General features: G+C 37.2%; 1 protein-coding gene and 1 long non-coding RNA gene across 3 annotated transcripts; both read right to left on the reverse strand.

Moving 5' to 3' along the window:
* Window positions 1-1,532: 1,532 nt before the first annotated feature.
* LOC135665597 (DNA-3-methyladenine glycosylase 1-like) lies at window positions 1,533-12,183 on the reverse strand. The gene is made up of 2 exons (XM_065177225.1): window positions 11,063-12,183; window positions 1,533-1,657 (listed from the first exon to the last, which is right to left on the reverse strand). Exon 1 carries the CDS (start codon window positions 12,042-12,044, stop codon window positions 11,082-11,084), a length of 963 nt encoding a protein of 320 aa, XP_065033297.1. The 5' UTR covers window positions 12,045-12,183; the 3' UTR covers window positions 1,533-1,657; window positions 11,063-11,081.
* Window positions 12,184-17,350: 5,167 nt separating this feature from the next.
* LOC135665607 (uncharacterized) lies at window positions 17,351-19,906 on the reverse strand. Of its 2 annotated transcripts, none has more exons than XR_010509383.1 (5): window positions 19,645-19,906; window positions 18,943-19,214; window positions 18,682-18,773; window positions 18,368-18,566; window positions 17,351-17,778 (listed from the first exon to the last, which is right to left on the reverse strand). It is a non-coding gene; the product is annotated as an uncharacterized LOC135665607 (long non-coding RNA). The 2 variants fall into 2 exon arrangements; XR_010509382.1 differs by having other exon boundaries at window positions 18,943-19,211; window positions 19,645-19,905.
* Between the last annotated feature and the right edge of the window lie 202 nt (window positions 19,907-20,108).

The raw sequence follows: 20,108 nt of genomic DNA on the forward strand, positions 1-20,108 counted from the left end.
ATTAAAAGGTTCTTCCTCTTAATCCTTCCAAATTAGCCTCGATTCAATTCATGAGAAAAGACTCCAAATACTGTTACAGGTCGGTAACGATCAATTTTGATTATTACCGACCTGTGTCGAGTGATAACGATTAAAATTTCGATCGTTATCCCCCAATATAGCATGTATCGTCCAATACGAGACGATATTCAGCGTTTCGCTCGGTAACGAATGATTCACGTATCGATCTGTTGGCAGACCAATACTTACTGCCCATGCCAGATCGTATTATTCAAAATTAAAAACATAGACTCCAACCAGGCTTAATAAACCTTTCACCTCCTCCCACTGCATCACTCTTCGGGAGAAGGGAAACGAAGGCAATCATCAAAGCCTTAGAGAGAAGCGCCCCTCCTCCATGCTCTCTTTGTTGCAGCGAAAAGATGAGGCTGAGATGGACCCAACAAGAGAATGCAACACTAACAGCAGCAGCAGGTATGTATGATGACAGAAAGGGAGAGAGACATACAAAAGCTTCCTGTAAATCGAACAGAAATTGGGGCAGAGAGATGCATGCAAGCACAGGCACGACCAGCAAAATAATGTTTCACCATCCCATCAACAAGAACTCTCTCTCTCTCTCTCTCTCTCTCTCACTCATACACACAATGTCACCCAAGCCTTCAAAACTCTTTTTCACTCTGCTTTTTCTTTTGTGTCCTTCTAAATTACCACATTGAATTAAGGACGATGTAACAGACCATTTAAATCAATTCTTGGTTGAGCATCACATGATGAGATCATAAGATCTTAGGAGATTGAAATGGATACTCAATTAACATAAACAACTGTGTCAGTGACTTTGCAACAAATAAATCTTACAACCTTATTTGCACTAAATGACTGTTTAAGATATCAGAGGCAGTAAAAGTTTTTAATTTTAACTGAAATTATCTCAGATTTAGTTTTAAAAAAAAAAAAGCCAAGATATATGAATTTAAACACTCAACAAACAAGAATAAGATTAAGCTGATTAATGTTTGAAAACTATACATGCAGGCAGGGATGAAGAGAGGGAACGAATCATGACACCGAGAATTATGATGCAAAAAAAAAAAAGACAGAAACTTCAGAAACATGTAAAACAATAGAAGATAAGAGAAATAAATTCTTATCTTGATGCATTAATCATCGCATGATACAGCTAATAGTCAAAGGTTCACAAGCAGCTCAATTAAACTCTGTATACATGTTAGATCCTTAGTGGAGCTTCACAGAGATCACTAATACTGACAAGTTGAGATTCTGCACAAGCACACAGTCACATATGCAACTTGTAACAAAAAAATGGTTTCATAATCTATTAAAGAACAGCAATTATAAAACTTATGATGACCTCAAAATTCAGCAGTCCTAACTTTCCACCACACAGAATAAAAATCTACTTGGATATTAATTATGCAAAAACCTACAGATCAAGCTATTACCTCTCTAGCAACAGCTTCATCAGGTTGTAAGTTCAACTTCAAATAAATGTTGCCACGCTAGTCAAATTCCAGAAAAAGAAAACTTGTTCTATTTTCTTATCATAGAGAGGAGAAAGCAACAGTCACTTGGCGACAACATTTACCGAGCAAGAATTGTTTATAACCCTCCAACAATCTGCAGGTACTTGATTCTGGAACAAATCAATACATGCATGAGTGATATACAATTGTTGCTTTAGCATATCATGATTTCGGAAGTGATAACACAAATAATCTGTATAATTGATCAGCCCATCCAAATGAAGATTTTACTAGTCACATAATATAACAAGATAAAGGGACAGTTAGAATAGTACATAAAGATGAACCAAACAAAATACAAACTTATCATACAAAAGGAACAAGACCATGTTGGCATAATCATCTGCCATTCTATCTATATCAGAGGCAAACAAAACTATCAACAGGTATAAGGCGTAGGTGGTTTATACTTGGGCCACAGTTGAGCAAACCACAATTGGCATTGTTCTGCACCTCAGCTATTTTTTCAACTGTATTTCAGATAATCTTTAATAGAACAAAAACATTAAAAGACCCAATATCACAAGACCACTAAATCATTAAATTGCAGATCACTCAAAAAAAATAAACAATCATATTGATGTAGAGACGATAAATTTGCTGGAAGTAAAACATCACCCATAGTAACAACAACCAGGTCCATGTTTTGGAAGTAAATACTCAAAACCTCAAGTAAATGGATGGAAGACAAGGAATAAAGAAAAGGGAGGGGGAAAAAAATTAAACATGGAACAGAACTCAAATAAATTTTGGATTAACTCACTTCAAGTCTCTCACAGAAGATCCATCTCATAATGCAATACATAGCCTAATATAGACTCAATAACTAGTGTCGACTCTTAAGTAGCCTAAACACGGATTTAATAAGAATTACATTCTAAACTTTGACCATTATTTGTACGGTCAAAATGACTTTTTTGATGTATTAATATCCAGGGACCACAAGATCATACATAAACAAGGTGAGAAGGATCCACGATATAAAATTAAACACAAATTTTATGCCCATCAATCTAAAAAATTTATAAAAAAACACACAAACCTGAACTATTATACTCATAATCCAAAAACAAGTAGAACTCCTAACTAATTCTTATTCATTTATAATTCATATCATCACCATCAAAGTTTTGACTCAATGCGAACAGTTCCCAAGACTTTCAATACGAGATACATCACTTAGGTTAACTCAACTGAAATATAAGTTCAAATTTTGGTTGTTGGGCAAACTGTGGATGGTTAACCAATCTAACAAAATCTACATGTATATACAAACAGCATTTAACAATTATGCAGGTTAAATAGCAATGTCAGGATTCATCCATTTAATCTAGAGACTAACAAATGTGGAAGCCAAGCGATTCATGATCATGAAAGTTCATGTCCATGTGCATGATTTGGCCACCGAATAAAACAGAGGACTTATTGGACATCCTAGCTTTTTGTCCAGCTATTGGTAGAGTAGAATCTAATAGACAAGGGGACCACTCGAGCTTTTGAGCCAATCAAGATCATGCTGGACCTAAGCCGGCCAAGAATCCTACATTTTCTTTTTTAGGTTGACAGATCTTACCCGATTCAGTTGATATCAATGGATTCAATGAACCTCCCTATCCAAACAAATTCAAGCCATTTCTGACCAATCTCAGACAACTCCAATTAATTATAATGGATTCCAACTGATTTACTTGACACAACAAATTCAGATAGATCCCAACTAATCCAAATGAATCCTAAGCTGATCAAGTAGGACTTAGCTGTTAGGATCGGAGCGGCACTAAGAGGGGGGGGTGAATTAGTGCAGCGGATTAAAACGTTGATTTTGACAAATCTTTCGTACGATAAAAATCAAACTCGGAAGTGCTTAACTTGAAAGCGTATTCGTAAAGTTGTGCAGCAAAGGTAACGAGGAAATAAAGCTCGTAAGAAGGTTTGCAGTAATGTAAATAGCAATAATGAAATACAAACCAGAGATCATGCCGATTTTAAAGTGGTTCGGTCAAATGACCTACATCCACTTGCGATGCCCTCTTCGATGAGGCTCCCACCTTCCACTAGCAAATCTCTTGAAGGGGAAGGGCAAATACCCCTCTTACAACTTTTTACAAGCGGTTCACACTCTTACAAATTTTCAACAAGAAAGAAGGAGGTGAACACTCTAGCAAATTGAAAACAAGACTTGCTAAGACTTTTCTAAGACCTTTCTCTCAATCAATTACTTCTCAAAGAGTTGTTTTCTCAGCTGAGAATTGAGGGGTATTTATAGGCCTTAAGAGGATTCAAATTTGGGCTCCAAAATTTGAATTCTCTTTGGCTCCCGATGCTGGCGGTGCCACCCCCTGTCAGTGGCGGTGCCACCGCCCGTCAGTGTCTGACACTGACAGTGGACTGGCGGTGCCACCGCCTGGCTCTCGGGCGCTGGGCGATGCCACCGCCTGGCTCTCGGGTGCTGGGCGGTGCCACCGCCAGTTCACTGGTTGGGCTTTAAATTTAGCCTAAACCAAGTCTAATTTTGGGCCTAGTTGGCCCCTAACCAGGATATAGGATTATCTCTTAATCCTAATCCTAATTACAAGTGAACTACATAATCAAAAACATCCTAAGCAATTTTTCAACCGCGAACGTCGAGTCTTGTTCCGGCGAGCTTTCCGACGAACTTCTTCCGATGGACTCCTAGCAAGCTCCCGATCTTGTGATGACTTTAACGAGTAGCCGAGCCTTCTTGGTGATCTCCGCGAACCTCCGACGATTTCTTCGGCGAACTTCCGAAAATTCCGACAAGTTCCTGAATTCTTCTCGGTTGGTTCCGGCAGCATCTCCGACGATTCTTCGGACTCTTAAACGTTCATCAAATTTGACTCCGGTATCCTTGCTTTGTGTTTTCTGGTTATCGTAGTTAATCCTGCACACTTAACTCAATAATATGGATTAGATCAATTAACCCATCAATTGATTTTATCATCAAAATCCGAGATTCAACAATCTCCCCCTTTTTTATGATGACAATTAATTGATGACGGAGTTAAACATAACTCCCCCTATCTATATGCCATATTATGAGAAGATAAAAACACTTGAATTATATCCCATTGAATTCAAGCATAAACCGATAAGTTCTAACTGTAGAACTTATCGTTATTCTCATTAAGCAATAGTAAATACGAAACTTCGATGAAAATCATTTTCAAGTCGAATGATAAGGGACGATTTTTACTACGACAAGAGATAAAGATTTTCAACATGAATTTCATGATATAGGTGTAAGGCATGCTTCAATATGATCAATCAATCTTGCGATATTCTCAAAGATTTTGCAAGGCATATAAGACATTCATATCACACAAGCTTTTGTAATTCATATAAGTCATGCTATCAAAATGGTACAAGTCATCACTTTTCTCCCCCTTTGTCATCAACAAAAAGGAGATGAGACTTTGAAACACACAATATGTGATCATCAAATCAATAGAGAAAAAATCTAGCATTAAGATTAATCATTCAAGTTTGCCAAAAATATTTATCCAGAATTCATCTAAAAATCAGCATATATCCAAAATTTTAAAATTACATCTAAGAAGAAGGTTTAGTTTTCGTTCAAAAGATGACAAGCTTCGACCTTGATATTAAGAGTAAACAGAGCAGAATAAAAAGATACATCAATTAATCCTTAGGAGGTAATCCATAATGCTGATACATAACATCTATTTTTTTATTCATTTGTTGTAGTTCCTTCAAAATTTCAATTTGCTGAAGTTGAATTTGTTCTTGTTGCGATTTGAGTTGGTCTTGTTGGAATTTAATCTGAGACAGTTCTGCCATAATGAGTCATTCAGAGGATAAAACAGGAGCTGAAGGTGCTGCGCCAAAGGGACTAGGAGGAGAAGATTCATTTCCCCTAAAAATTGGTGTTTCTGGTTGTTCTACTGGTGGAGGAATAGGATCAGTCCTTCTAGGTTACCTTAATCATATTCCATTGTTAAATGTGCACCTAAGTCTCTTAGTAGATTTTTATTGATGATGTTATATCTATCACTTTGAATTGTTTCTTCATCGGGTGCGATGCAAATGTCATAGGCACGAAGAAATCTAGTGATTAACCCCCCATATGGCAACATAGTATCTTTAACTGTAATATCCTGCATGTGTTACCGTATTGAGTATCCAAAACAGTTATGTTGATCGATCATAATCCAATACATGGTGCTTATCTCTATTAGATTAATTTCATCTAATTTGATTAAGGAATCAGATTGGTAAAGAGTTTTATCATGAAAAACATTACAAAATGGAAGCACTAATTGATAAATATATAAAACAATACATCTTAAAAAAAAATTATTTAAAACACAATTCTATGCGTACGTTAGCATCGTTCACGTTAGCAACTTGATTAGGAGTAATCCTAATCAAGCCCATTCTACATTATGTCTTGTTCAGTTAAACAAAACAACTAATTATGGTGGAAAACATATGTAACATATAAATTCAATCAGGATTTTATTTGGTCAATTCTGAGTAAAAAACAAGAGCAGCTAATTTCTTCTTGAGTTAAACCAAACAATTCATGGTGGAAAACATATACAAGATAATTCAATCAAGCATGGCAAACCAAGATTGCGTTTGATCAAACTAAGAAAAACGAGGGCGAATAACTTTGATTATTTAAGCATGACATACCTTTTTTTTATTCAAGGTGACAAAAGTGTCACCAAGTAACTTTTCCCCCTCTTTTTAAAATATATTCATTTCAATCAATACATTCACTTAATATAATGACATATCCAAAATAAATAATAAGTAAATAAATTAAATAATAGGGTGAATTCTTGAGAAAAAGATATTATTTTCATTAGGTACCTCTTTTCATATTTGTAGGGTGCCATTACATTTTCATAATTCTTGAAATAATCGTGATATGACATAAGAATATTTTTTTTGTTTTGATTGATCGGTCTATACATCGAACTGAATCACTGATTTTGGACTGATCTACGTTCTCGATTATAGTATTTTTAAAAGAGTCTAACTAACCTGGGATAAATTGGTTCATCTATTTGTAGGAGAGGTAGGGCCTCTAGATGAGCAAACCACATAATGGGTTCTAAGTCTCCTAGTTCATCGAGATCAACGTGTTTACCCTTATGGATACATCTTGTTTCAAATTTTGGAAACCTAAGGGCCTCTTCTTTGGATCTAAAAAGATCGTGGTCATATGAATCTCCTTCAATCCTTTTCCCTTTCGATCTCTTAGGGGCCATTGTCTAGACAAGATGAAAAAAAATATGAAATTGTAATGAGTAGGTAAAACAAGAAGAAGGGGAAGGAAAGATTTTACCTTATGGAGTGTTTCTTGGAGGATGGAGAGCTTGGACCAATAAAAATCTCTCTCCAAGACTTCTAGAAGTTAGAATGAGAGTTAGGAAGTTTTTGGGAGAGTTTAAGGGAGGTCTGCACGGGTTGGGGGCGGTGTCATCGCCGGCCCTAACCATTTGGAATTTATAGGGTGTCTCGGGCGGTGCCACCGCCTGGCGTGCTGCGGAAGGAAAAAAAAAAAAAAAATTCTTCCCCCTTTTGTTTTTCAGAGGTGTTTGACTCAAGATAGGTTAAGATAATGAGTTGTACTTCAATATGTCATTTTGAATCGAAGGAGAATAATGAAGTCAAATCCATAGAAGAACAAAAAAGGATGAGACATTTTTTGGAAAATATATTCAAACAAGCTTATTTTCAGGGACAATTTAACATGCCTAGTTCCCTTCTAATAAATTCAAATTGATCTTCATTTAAGGCTTTTGTAAAAATATCTGACAATTGATGCTTTGTGTCAATAAATTCTAAAACAACATTATTGTTAAGGACATGATCGCGTATGAAATGATGCCTAATATCGATATGCTTAGTTCTAGAGTGCTGAATTGGATTTTTGGTAAGGCATATGGCACTAGTATTATCACATTTTATGGGAACGTTTTTGAAGTGAATTTCATAGTCTTCTAATGTATTTTTCATCCAAACAACTTGTGCACAGCATGCACTTGCAGCAATGTATTCGGCTTCCGCCATAGATAGTGCAACTGAATTTTATTTCTTGGAAGTCCAAGAAACAAGTGCATGTCCTAAAAATTGGCATGTTCCGGATGTACTTTTTCTATCTATCCTGCATCTGCCAAAATCAGCATCTGCATAAGCTATTAAATCGAATTTTTCATATTTTGGATACCACAATCCTAAATTTGGAATTCCTTTAAGATACCTAAATATTCTTTTAACACTCTTAAGATGAGATAATTTAGGATTAGATTGAAACCTAGCGCAAAGTCCTACACTAAACATAATATCCGGTCTAGTCGCAGTGAGGTAGAGTAGACTACCTATCATTCCCCTATATGTTTTTTGATCGAAATTTTCATTATTTTCATCCATATCTAACTTAGTCGAAGTACTCATAAGGGTGTTTATTGCTTTTGAATTATCCATGTTAAATCGTTTTAACAATTCTAATGTATATTTAGATTGGTTAAGAAATATACCATCACTAAGTTGTTTGATTTGTAATCCCAAAAAGAAAGTTAATTCACCCATTAAACTCATTTCAAATTCATGACTCATACATTTGGCAAATGATTCACATAGTGATTCGTCCGAAGAGCCAAAAATAATATCGTCAAAATAAATTTACACAATAAGAAAATTATTTTCAAAATGTTTGATAAACAATGTAGTATCAATCTTGCCTTTGGTAAAATTATTTAAAATAAGAAAGGAACTAAGCCTTTCATACCAAGCTCTAGGAGCTTGTTTCATCAGAGCGGCACTAAGAGGGGGGGGGGGGTGAATTAGTGCAGCGGATTAAAAGGTCGGTTTTGACAAATCTTTCGTACAATAAAAATCGAACTCGGAAGTGCTTAACTTGAAAGCGTATTCATAAAGTTGTGCAGCAAAGGTAATGAGGAAATAAAGCTCGTAAGAAGGTTTGCAGTAATGTAAATAGCAATAATGAAATGCAAACCAGACCGATTTTAAAGTTGTTCGATCAAATGACCTACATCCACTTGCGAGGCCCTCTTCGATGAGGCTCCCACCTTCCACTAGCAAATCTCTTGAAGGGGAAGGGCAAATACCCCTCTTCCTACTTTTTACAAGCGGTTCACATTCTTACAAATTTTCAGCAAGAAAGAAGGAGGTGAACACTCTAGCAAATTGAAAACAAGACTTGCTAAGACTTTTCTAAGACTTTTCTCTCAATCAATTGCTTCTCAAAGAGTTGTTTTCTCAGCTGAGAATTGAGGGGTATTTATAGGCCTCAAGAGGATTCAAATTTTGGCTCCAAAATTTGAATTCTCTTTGGTTCCCGATGCTGGCGGTGCCACCGCCTGTCAGTGTCTGACACTGACAGTGGACTGGCGGTGCCACCGCCTGGCTCTCGGGCGTTGGGCGGTGCAACCGCCAGTTCACTGGTTGGGCTTTAAATTTAGCCCAAACCAAGTCTAATTTTAGGCCCAGTTGGCCCCTAACCAGGATATAGGATTATCTCTTAATCCTAATTCTAATTACAAGTGAACTACATAACCAAAAACATCCTAAGCAATTTTTCAACCGCGAACGTCGAGTCTTGTTCCGGCGAGCTTTTCGACGAACTTCTTCCGATGGACTCCCAACAAGCTCTCGATCTTGTGATGACTTTAACGAGTAGCCGAGCCTTCTTGGTGATCTCCGCGAACCTCCGACGATTTTTTCGGCGAACTTCCGAAAATTCCGACAAGTTCCTGAATTCTTCTCGGTTGGTTCCGGCAGCATCTCCGACGATTCTTCGGACTCTTAAACGTCCATCGAACTTAACTCCGGTATCCTTGCTTTGTGTTTTCTGGTTATCGTAGTTAATCCTGCACACTTAACTCAATAATATGGATTAGATCAATTAACCCATCAATTGATTTTATCATCAAAATCCGAGATTCAACATTAGCAAAGTCCAAATTAACTGATTTCAATTTTCAACTAATACAACCCAGTCATGAACCTAAATTCAGTGACAAATCTGAACTCGATCTTGATTTTTGGAGGCTGTCTTGGATAAATGTAATAGAGAAGACAAAGAAAAAAATCAATGGAACAAATTTAATGGATTTTTGAAACTAAGATCTTAATGATAAAAAGGTCTTTTCAGATTTTACAACTATGCCTATCATTGGATACTATCATAAGATGGATAGGAGAAGAAGAAGAAGGTCTTTTCATATTTTGCAAATATTCCTATCAATGGATACTATCAAAAGAAGATGGAACTAGATGAAAGACTGTAAAAGCGCTGACAACAATTGTAAAACAGTGGAGGAGATGTCGACACTGGTACACTCGTCTTTAGACACAACCAATGCTTTTGCCATCTGCCAACTTTTTCCATCCACCATAGCTCAAAACAATGGAGACAGGAGATATATATATATATATATATATATATATATAGAGAGAGAGAGAGAGAGAGAGAGAGAGAAGAGGAGGATGACAGAGACCAGCATTTAACTTAAAGGAAGAGGAATGATATCACAAGGTATTACAAATGCTTTCTTCAGTCGCTAGTACTCTTGTTTGCCTCTTGTACAGGCTCTATGAAGCATGCCTTGTCTCCACCTCTACTGTGTCTTCACGATGTACACAACCAAGGTTTTGATCATGGTTCACTTTACTGATCTATACCGATATACCAACCAACTATCAGTATGGTACGTATCGAGCTATTCCGAGCCGTACCGATCATATTGACACATGGTACATGAGAGTGTACCAATATACCGCCCATATTGATTCCTTGTCGGACCAGTATGTACTACCCAAACCGAGCGGTACAATGCGGTATGATGAATTTTTTATAAAACATGCAAAAAGCACCAAGGGATTTAGTTGTTCTTAGTTTGACAAGTGATTGCACATTGAGTTATGGAGATACTGAATAGCAATTATCAGAAAATAATTTCTTAAACAACTACAATGCCAAAAGATAATTGTGTTCATTTTGTATTAACATTCAATTATGTTAAGAAGTGGCATTTTGATTTGGCTGCACAAATTAGCAGAAATTGAAACTTACAAATCGGTTTCTCTCTGATTTACCAATAAATTATTACCATCAGGGTAATTGGATAATAAAATTTAGTTAGATATATAGTAAGAAATGATTTTGCAATAGACGAGCAAATATCCTAGCTTTTAGTGACTGATATTGATGTAGAATACGATTTGCAGTCTACTAGATGACCAATAACATTATGACAATATGTTGCTTCCACCAATTGCCACGGAGAAATTATGAAGTCTAGGGTGAAGTATCATACAGAGGAAAGGCCAACCTGTCATTCATAAGAAGTCCAATAGCATGGCATTGGAAATGCTCCAGCTAATGAGCACATACAACAATGGGCATGAAACAAAGCAGAGAACTTCAGCAAAGACAGCAGCTCAGCTCGCTGAATAGGAGAAAAGGAAGAAGGACAAATAGCCATTTCAAGTAGCAGTACCAGTAGGAATCTTGCAGTTTCATCCAAGACTGGGAAGCATCTGAATTGGATCGATAAGCTGTGCCTGCTGCACTGTTCCTCCTCCCATGGCAAAAATATCGATTCCTTCGGTGCTGGATGTAGCCATAGTTGGTGCGCCCCTCGCTTCACCGAGGCGCCACATGTACCAGGACCCGACGGAGCGATAGGGTCTCCACCGCTCGCAGAGCTGCTCCATCTGCGAAGGCCGTGGGACATCCTCGAGGCTATATAGCATCTGCACCCCCTTACGAACACCCAGGTCGCCGACGGGGAGCACATCCGGGCGGTGGAGCGAAAAGATCATGAACATGTGTACGGACCAGGCGCCGATGCCCTTGACCATAGTGAGCATGGTAAACAGCGACTTGTCATCCATGGCCACGATGGCGGCGTCGGAGAGGATGCCATTGTGGTACTTGCGGGCGAGGTCATGGAGGTAGGAAGCCTTGCGGCCAGAGACACCGATCTGGCGGAGCTGGTGCGGGTTGAGAGCGAGGACAGCCTCGGGAACGACGCCGGCCTCGCCGCCGCAGAGGGACAGGAAGCGGGTGTAGACGGAGGTGGCGGCCTTGAAGGCGAGCTGCTGGTAAAGGATGCTGCGGGCAAGGGCATGGAATGGGGGGTGGAGGCACTGGAAGAGGGGCGGCTCGTGGGCGTCGATGACGCGGGCAAGGTGGGGGTCGGCGGCGCGGAGGTGACGTAGGGCGGCAGCGATCTCCCCGTCGGCGGACAGCGGCCGGGGAACCACGCGGACGGCGAGGCGGCCGGCGGAGGAGGGGGTTTTCTTGGAGGCATCTTCGGCCGCGGAAGAAGAGGACGAGGTGGAAACCTTTCGGGTCTTTCGGGGGCGGAGAGAGATGGTGGTGGTGGTGGTAACGGGAGAGGGATTGGGGGTGGGGAGTTCCTTGGGGGAGGAGGAGGAAGAGGAGGCGGCGGCGGAGGGGGGGGTTTGCTCTCCCATGGAAGCGGAGATGGGGAGGAAACGTGGGCGGTGGTGGCGGCGGTTGCGGGAGGAGGCAATGGGGCATCGATCTTGGAAGGGTCAATAAAAGGAGCAATAACAAGAAAGTAAGCTACAGAATTGTAGGCGACGACGTAATCGCCCGAGTGATGTCGAGCACAGATTTAGTCTTTTAAGTCTTCCCCTCCGTATCAACTCCCGACGTACTACTGTTCTCAACCACGCTTTAAGATGCGTGCACACGGCTTGATCATCGCCACTTTTAACACTAAAAATAATGTGTAATAAGGAACAAACAGAGAGATTTCATTGGTATGTGCATGGCATGTATATTGATTATCTTTGACTCGATTTATTTTGAGGTGAATTAGTTGGAGCAAATTTTAGCTACCCGATTCGATTCAATTGATTTATCTCAAACTAACCTCGCGCTATCCGATTGATCAACGAATGAAACAGGGAAGTCTTGCGAAGCCTCCTCAGTGAGAAGTGGTGCGTCGCTATAACCTCATTTAGCGTAACAAAGCCCTATTAAATTGTTGCGACCTCCCTCCCTTTTCATGGTACATCTTCTACATCATCAAATGGGAAGGCTTAGCTACGATCGAAGGCTTCATTTGCGATATGCAAGACTGTGAGTGAGGTAGAACGTGGAATGGGTGCAACGGTTGCAGGATGAACCATTGCATCGATAAAGCCTTCATAGTAATTGCATATCAATATGAGCTTTAATAATATAATATAATATAATATTATATATATATATATATATATATATATATATATATGAGAATAACAAAATACTCGACAGCATATCTAAAGCATGGCAACGTCTTTGAAGCGTCTGCTGCATCAGCAAATCATCGTTACAACAACAAAAGTTGATATCTCAATGTGACGTTCGTCGAAGTAAGCAAAATATATATAATATTCGATAAATACATCTTTGTTTCATTCCTAATAACTTAGAATTATCAATTTCTAATGTCATTTAAATACTAAAATATTTAACACTTTAGATAAGATGGACAGTTTCAAAGAAATATAACCATTGTCGATACTTGGAAATTTGAAATACTTTTGAAAAGTAGTCATCTAATACTAGAGTAGGTCAAGTTGAAAAATCTACTTCTACACCACTTTAAACATCAAACTTTTTGGAAACAATCATGAGTTACAAGAGCAAATTGCACAATCTCAAACTTATAATTTTGATTGGAATGAGACATTTATAATCGATGACAATGAAGATAGTTATAAGATATTTGAACAAGAATGGATTGATTAAAGAACAACAAAAAAAGTCGAGGAAGATATATGTCATAATATACATGATGTCTATGATATTGTCGATGAGCTTATCGATTTTAATCTAGATATGTATAAAAATCTCTATGAGGAAAGAGTTATAGAAGCCTTAATCTTTTAACTCCATATCCAAATGAAGATGAACTTATCATCGATGAGCTATATATTGTTGGATAAGTAAAAATTTATCAAATCTATAATTTGTTGATATGATACTGTTTAATATAATAATTTATTTATGATATTTGACACATAATTTATTCATGTTTTATAGGTATTTAAAGATATTTTAGAGTTTAAAAAAGTTTTGCAAGAATATTATAAAGAAGAATTTTGAAATAAAAATTATCTATGTATGACCAAGTCTATTATCTCGAAGGATGTAATCTTTTGATTTCAAGCTTTTGACACTTGGCGTATTTTTGTTGTACCTATATATGTATCCATAAATAAAATAATATAATAAATAAAGTATCATATTTTAAAGATATAAAATATTAAAATATTATACCTCAATGATATTATCAATTGGCATTAGAAGCCTTTTCAGTAGGAATCGAAGTATGCATTTGATATACTTAACATAATAAGCATAGACAAAATTATAAAACATATGTACATATCTTTAAATGAACTCTAAACTAAAATATAAATAAAAATACACAAACTATACAATTGATAAAAGTCGACGATGATGATACTATCATCACCTAAAACCAACTTACACGTGAGATCTTCTATATTTTATCTATTTGACAACTCTTTTATAAAGTATTTTTTTATTTATATAATAAAAAAACTATTGCTTTAACATCGACCACTTCTTCATGATTTGGAAAAATGCAACTTTAGGTTTTCAAACCAAAAAATGCAACCCTTACTTTAGGTTTTCAAAATACTAAAATGGATATATCGTTATATCATAATATTAGGAATATATGTTATATAATTAATTAGAGTCTTCGTAAATACATCTATATGATACTACTTAGGAGAAATAGGTATCATATAGCCTCCACTTGGTTTAGAAGGAAACCGTCTAAAATAATCCATGTAACTATGACTATTAACTATTGTCCATATATGACGTGGTGAGGAAGGTATCATTAATTTCATATCTACCAAAAAATATAATTAATTAGTTATGTATAACATAATAATATTTATTATAAATTATTAAATAATCATATATATATATATACCTATTATAATTCCTTCGTTTATGTTTTCAGAGTCGAAGGGATCTACACAATGAGATATTAATTTATATATAAAAGTAAATATTATAAATAAGACAAAGGTAATCAGAATCATCTAAAAACAATTTGTCACTATAATAATAGAAAAAAAGATTTCATGTTAGGTCATAATGTTGACATTTGTATATTCATTTATGAAGTATAATATTGAATGTTGACATTTGTATATTATCAAGTAGCACAACGATGATAAAAGTCATTTTTAGATCAACACAATTAGAAAATTCAACTTGACATGCTAATTTTTGAAGTCAACCAAATTGCAAAAGATTTTGACTTAATATAAGGCCAAACTATCTCTAAACTGCATAGTCCAACTCTATCAACAAATTTAAGTATATATCTCATTTTTAATTTAGGAGGATCAACGATATATTGTGAACCACCATGATGATCAACTACATTTAAATCCAAAGTAAGTTTGGAGCAGAAAACTAGTTTCTCCAACCAATCATAGTAGGCTGATTCCTGATTCTATACTATTTTAGAGATATTATATCATCATCGACCAATCAAAGCACATCAAAGTTTATATTAAAACATGATGGAAACTCTAGAAGAACATGTTACTATCGAGGGTTCTCGTAGACTACAAACCGTAGAGGGAGGGAAGCAGTATCCGATCCGATCCGATCCGAAGTGACCCAATCAGAAGTGACTTGACCCAAATCTAGACTCCCTGATCGAACCAAACCAGCCCGTGAATTGTGCCTCGAAACAATCCAATTCAAGGGCATTATCGAAAGTTTTAATAAAAAGGTATCCCATGGTAAAATTTAATTGTAAAAACATCATCCGATAAAAATCTAATAAGTTTTTCAATAAAATATCATATTCTCTTTATGGATTATGGTATCACTATGATATAAATGCTTAATCTAGTTTGTGGCATGTATTATTCATTCGGTATCATTTTGGTCTAGTTATTTTCGCCAAATAAACATTTGACTGACGCTTGTAAAATAATTAAAAATATTTTTATCTAATTATATCATTATTATTATTATTATTATTATTATTATTATTATTATTTATTTTAATTTTTAGAAGAATTTAAGTTGGAAACTCTCGAGTAATATACACATGAGTTCCATATTACAACATTTGATAACAATTATCCTACCACATCAAAAATGTTTTCCAACCCTATAAACTCGATCAATTCAACCTTAGGTGGTGGTAATAAATCATGTGTGTTTGGTACAGTAAATTTGGTAACATATTTTTTTTCCTTATAGAAACAAATAAGTAGCATATCATACAAGCTTAAACCTATTACCATGTACTGATTTCCAAATTGTTAAGTGTGTCAGATATGCAAAGATAGGGCTTTTAATTATGTCACCATTGAAACGGAAACCATAATAATATAATAAAGGACAGAGAGAGAGAGAGAGAGAGAGAATAGGTATCTGACAAACAAATAGTTTAAGTCATGGGCTTTCGAAAACCAGTTGTAAACGGGCCAAATCTAATCGATGCCAAATCGACTCGAACCGGCTTGAGGATTGCAAGATCAATGCAACGCTCAACCCGGTCCAGCTTTGAGTACTTTCCACATCAAGTGGTGTTTCTAATCACATAGTTAAAACACATCATTTATTCAAGTCAATTTGCAGTCCATTCCTATCTTATGCTAAGCTCATGCATCAGATAAATAGAATAAGAAGCTAGTCAAATGTGTTAGCAAGAGGTGCACAGTCTATTTAATACTCGATTGCATGCTCACACTCACAGCTTTTCACTTGTATGTGTATTCCGTTGCCACATTCTGGCACAAGACTTGCTGATGACACTTCGTCTCTCTTTCCAACTCGGTTCTTAGGTTGAGAACCATGGATGCACTGAACATTCTGAAACCAACTCAAATGTTCTACTGCCTGATTCTGGTTTCAGTAAGCAAATACAGATGACATCAACCAATGTAAACCCATCAGGAACATGCACAACCCTTTTCACTACACATCTTGAGTCGAACCAGATAGTAAGGTAAGAATGGTATTTGGCCTCAGAAAACATTCTGTGTCAAAATAATCCCTTTTCACGACACATCATGCTCTACAGAGGTGAATGAGATACATATAGACTCCCGATATGGAAGAATTATCATGGTTTTCAAAAAAATAACCTATAGTTGCTCAATCAATTTGTGAAGCAAGATATATAACAATATCTTCTTGTGTTTGCCATGTAGTTTAGGTAAGAAGACTAATACAAGAATCTCATGTGTCACAGAAGAAATCAACCAAAATTTATGTTAATAATATGTCAATTATTTCTTTGGCTAAAAATCTAATCTATCATGAGAGATCCAAGCATATTGACATAATGTTTTATTTTATAAGAAAGCAGCATATGAAGCTACTTCATACAAGAACAAATGAACAAGTGCCGAATATCTTTACAAAACCCCTAAAAGTTGAAATTTTCAAATATCTCACATAAAAGACAAGTTAAATTAAAATTCAGTACCCACGAAGAATCCAATTTAAATTTTACCTCATAAGAGATTAAATATGATATATTGTTTTCAAAGTCTATCCTTAGACTGTATATAGTTATGTTTTGTATTCTTTTTTCTCAGTAACATGATAAAAGATTCATATAGTCGACTTTAAATAATTAAAACTTATAATAATAATATTATTATTATTAAAATAAGTAAATTGTGTCAAGTTTTTAGTGAATATATTTGAGATATCTTTTCTTTTGTCTAATTATTTTATTTTACTCTCGCTCTGATGGGTCAAGGCCATTGTTTCTTTCAATCTGTTCTGATCATCTTTTGAACAGGGTGAGATGAAGAACTGCAATGCATGTATGTACTGTGGGTCACAAGAGTGCAGACCACACTAAAAGCATGGCTTAGTTATTCACTTGCCTTGGACAGCAGACTTGGATTGTTTTCAGCCACGAAGCTTCAATCAGAAAAGGTGCTCTCAGCTTATCGCCCACAGATATAGCAGAATGGAGCCCATGGCTTAGTTGTTCACTTACTTGCCCAGGGCAGCAGACTTTGATTGTTTTCTATCGTGAAGCTTCAATCAGAAAAGAAGGTGATCTCAGTGTATCGCCCACATAAATATCAGAATGGAACCATTTTGCTGCAGGTGATGAAGTACAACTGACAGTCCTTGGCACAGTCCTCACTTGAGCTGCAGATTAACCTAACAAGAGCATGTAACATCAAGTCAGTACCATGGCACTCGTCTCAAGGATGGATCGTTGTGGCACACAGGATTGAATCTTTGCGTCGGAGTGGATCCATACCCAGGATGGATAAATCAGTATCCATCCATGTTTAGGCTCATCTCGTCTGAATACAAACATGATTTATGCTTTTGTTACCGATGATAATGTCATCAGTGGGACCCATCAAGGATAAGAAAGAAACGTGGCTTCCCCCCCACTTGCATTCACTGATCTCACTGCTATTGATGTGGTAGATCCAATCCACACAAGAATCCATGAAGCTGGGGCAGGGAAGATTTAGGTTGGTAGCATGAAATGAAGCCCCAAGTTCACGTGCATGCAGTACACCGAATAAAAACCCTAACATGCATTGTATGTGTGGCAGCAGGGTCACCACGAAGCAACATATTTTTCTTTGTTTTAGCTTTGTTATGACGGCAGCCTGTGATTGCAAGCAAATGAAGGCCACGAGTTCCATGACACCGCCGAGAAGAGAACAATGCAAATGATGCAGTGGGAGCCCCAGATCAAGGGTCACATGCTCCAGAGAAGACAAGGACTCACCATTTCTTGTTCTTTTCCTGGTTAGAACTGTTGTGGTTGCTATTTCTTGAAGCTGTTCCAGAATGATCTGTGTGACTCCTGGCTCTTCTTCAATGTTTAGGGTTTCTTCTGGGGAAAGTGAACTATTGTTGGATGCCTTCTGATCCAAGTAGCATGTGCATTAGAACTCTGGGAGCCATGAATCTTTCTACAGGGCACACTGGGAAATGGTGTATGACATTAAGAAATTAAGGTTGACTCTCTAATGGAGATTTAAACTCACCTAAAGTAGTTCAAGGCAATAAATTAAGTTCACATAAGACAACAAGCCGCACCTGTTCTGATGTTTGAGTATGTATTCTGTCATCCTCCATGATTGCACAGATTGCTAGCGTAGGTACAGATTGCTACTAATGGATCAACCTGACTATAGTTTCACATCAGCACAACTTTCATTAGCATATAAATCTTTCCTTATCACCAACAGCAACTTCTGAGTATTATTTTCCAAGGTTTAATCTATCTGGTATTCGAGTTCGGATTATAACTAATATAATATACAAATAATTGCTTAAATAAAATGACAAGATAGTTACCTCCCAGAGTGGACAGAGCAGTATCCTCCCGCCCGTGATCAGCTGCATGTGATCAGGAGCAGCTGCTGTTGTCATTGCCCCACTCATGTGCCCTACTTCGGCCTTTGCATGCATCAGGAAGAAACACACTTACAGAAACCCTCTCCTCTGTGATGGAGTTTTCGTGGAATTGTAATCTTTCATGTCACTGTTACGAGTTGATGTGCATGTAGCAGAGGGTGCAGAACTCCTGGACTAGCTTGCAGCAAGCTGTTAGGGTAGTGTTGTCCCTGCTGATTGTCACAAGATATATGAGCGCGTGATTCCCCCAGAAACAAAATATTATGTTTGCAAAAGGTTTGAGTGACAAGAATGAGACTGTTTGCGTAGGACATTTTGAATTCCTTGCCTTTCAGACTTCTCTATTGTTATGTAGCAGTAGGTGGAGAGGAAAGAGTCACGAGAGAGGGAAAGGGCTTGTGGCTATTTAAACCCAGCCTTCCCTCCTCTCTCACACAAAACGTAAAGATGAGGGACTTTAGACTGAAATGCTTTGGGCTGATTCTCCTTGTCATTCTTGTGATGTGCTCAAATTTTGATGGCTGTGAGGGGAGGAAAGGAAGGCGTTGGAGGAAACAAAAGCCTCTCTCTTCCTCCTTGGCTAGAAAGAAGGTAAAAAATGGTGGTTGCGACAACCATGGCGGCAGAGGAAGAGGAGATTACCTGAGTGCAACTCTGAGCCCAAACCCGATAACAGAGTATCCGATGAAGACAGCCATGTTCAATGTGCTCGATTTCGGAGCAAAGGGAGATGGCATCACAGATGACACCGAGGTAGCCATTGTTACCTTCTCCTCGTATCCTTGTTGGTATTAGCTGAAACCAATCCACATTGCTGACCATTACAAACCAGCATGGCTCTCCTTGATTGGCATTTTATCACATTTAACACCTACAAACACAATACAACACATCTACATGTTAAGTTAATAAGGATATGTTTCTCTTTGCAAGGTATTGACAATATGCCAACTAGTTTTCCCTCGGTGGGGAAAAGCAATAAAGCCATAACTAAACCAGCAAAAGTTCCAAAGCAAGAGTTAGAAACATCCTCTTTTTTTGTCTCATTCACCTAAAAGAAAATTTCAAGTGCATATATCGTACGTCTAAATTGCAGAAGCTGGTGA

Source organism: Musa acuminata, unplaced genomic scaffold (assembly GCF_036884655.1).
Source record: "Musa acuminata AAA Group cultivar baxijiao unplaced genomic scaffold, Cavendish_Baxijiao_AAA HiC_scaffold_1033, whole genome shotgun sequence".
Lineage (NCBI taxonomy): Eukaryota > Viridiplantae > Streptophyta > Magnoliopsida > Zingiberales > Musaceae > Musa > Musa acuminata.

Bases quoted from the DNA above. Each gene is read 5' to 3' on its own strand.
- LOC135665597 (XM_065177225.1), bottom strand. From the start codon at position 12,044: ATGGGAGAGCAAACCCCCCCCTCCGCCGCCGCCTCCTCTTCCTCCTCC.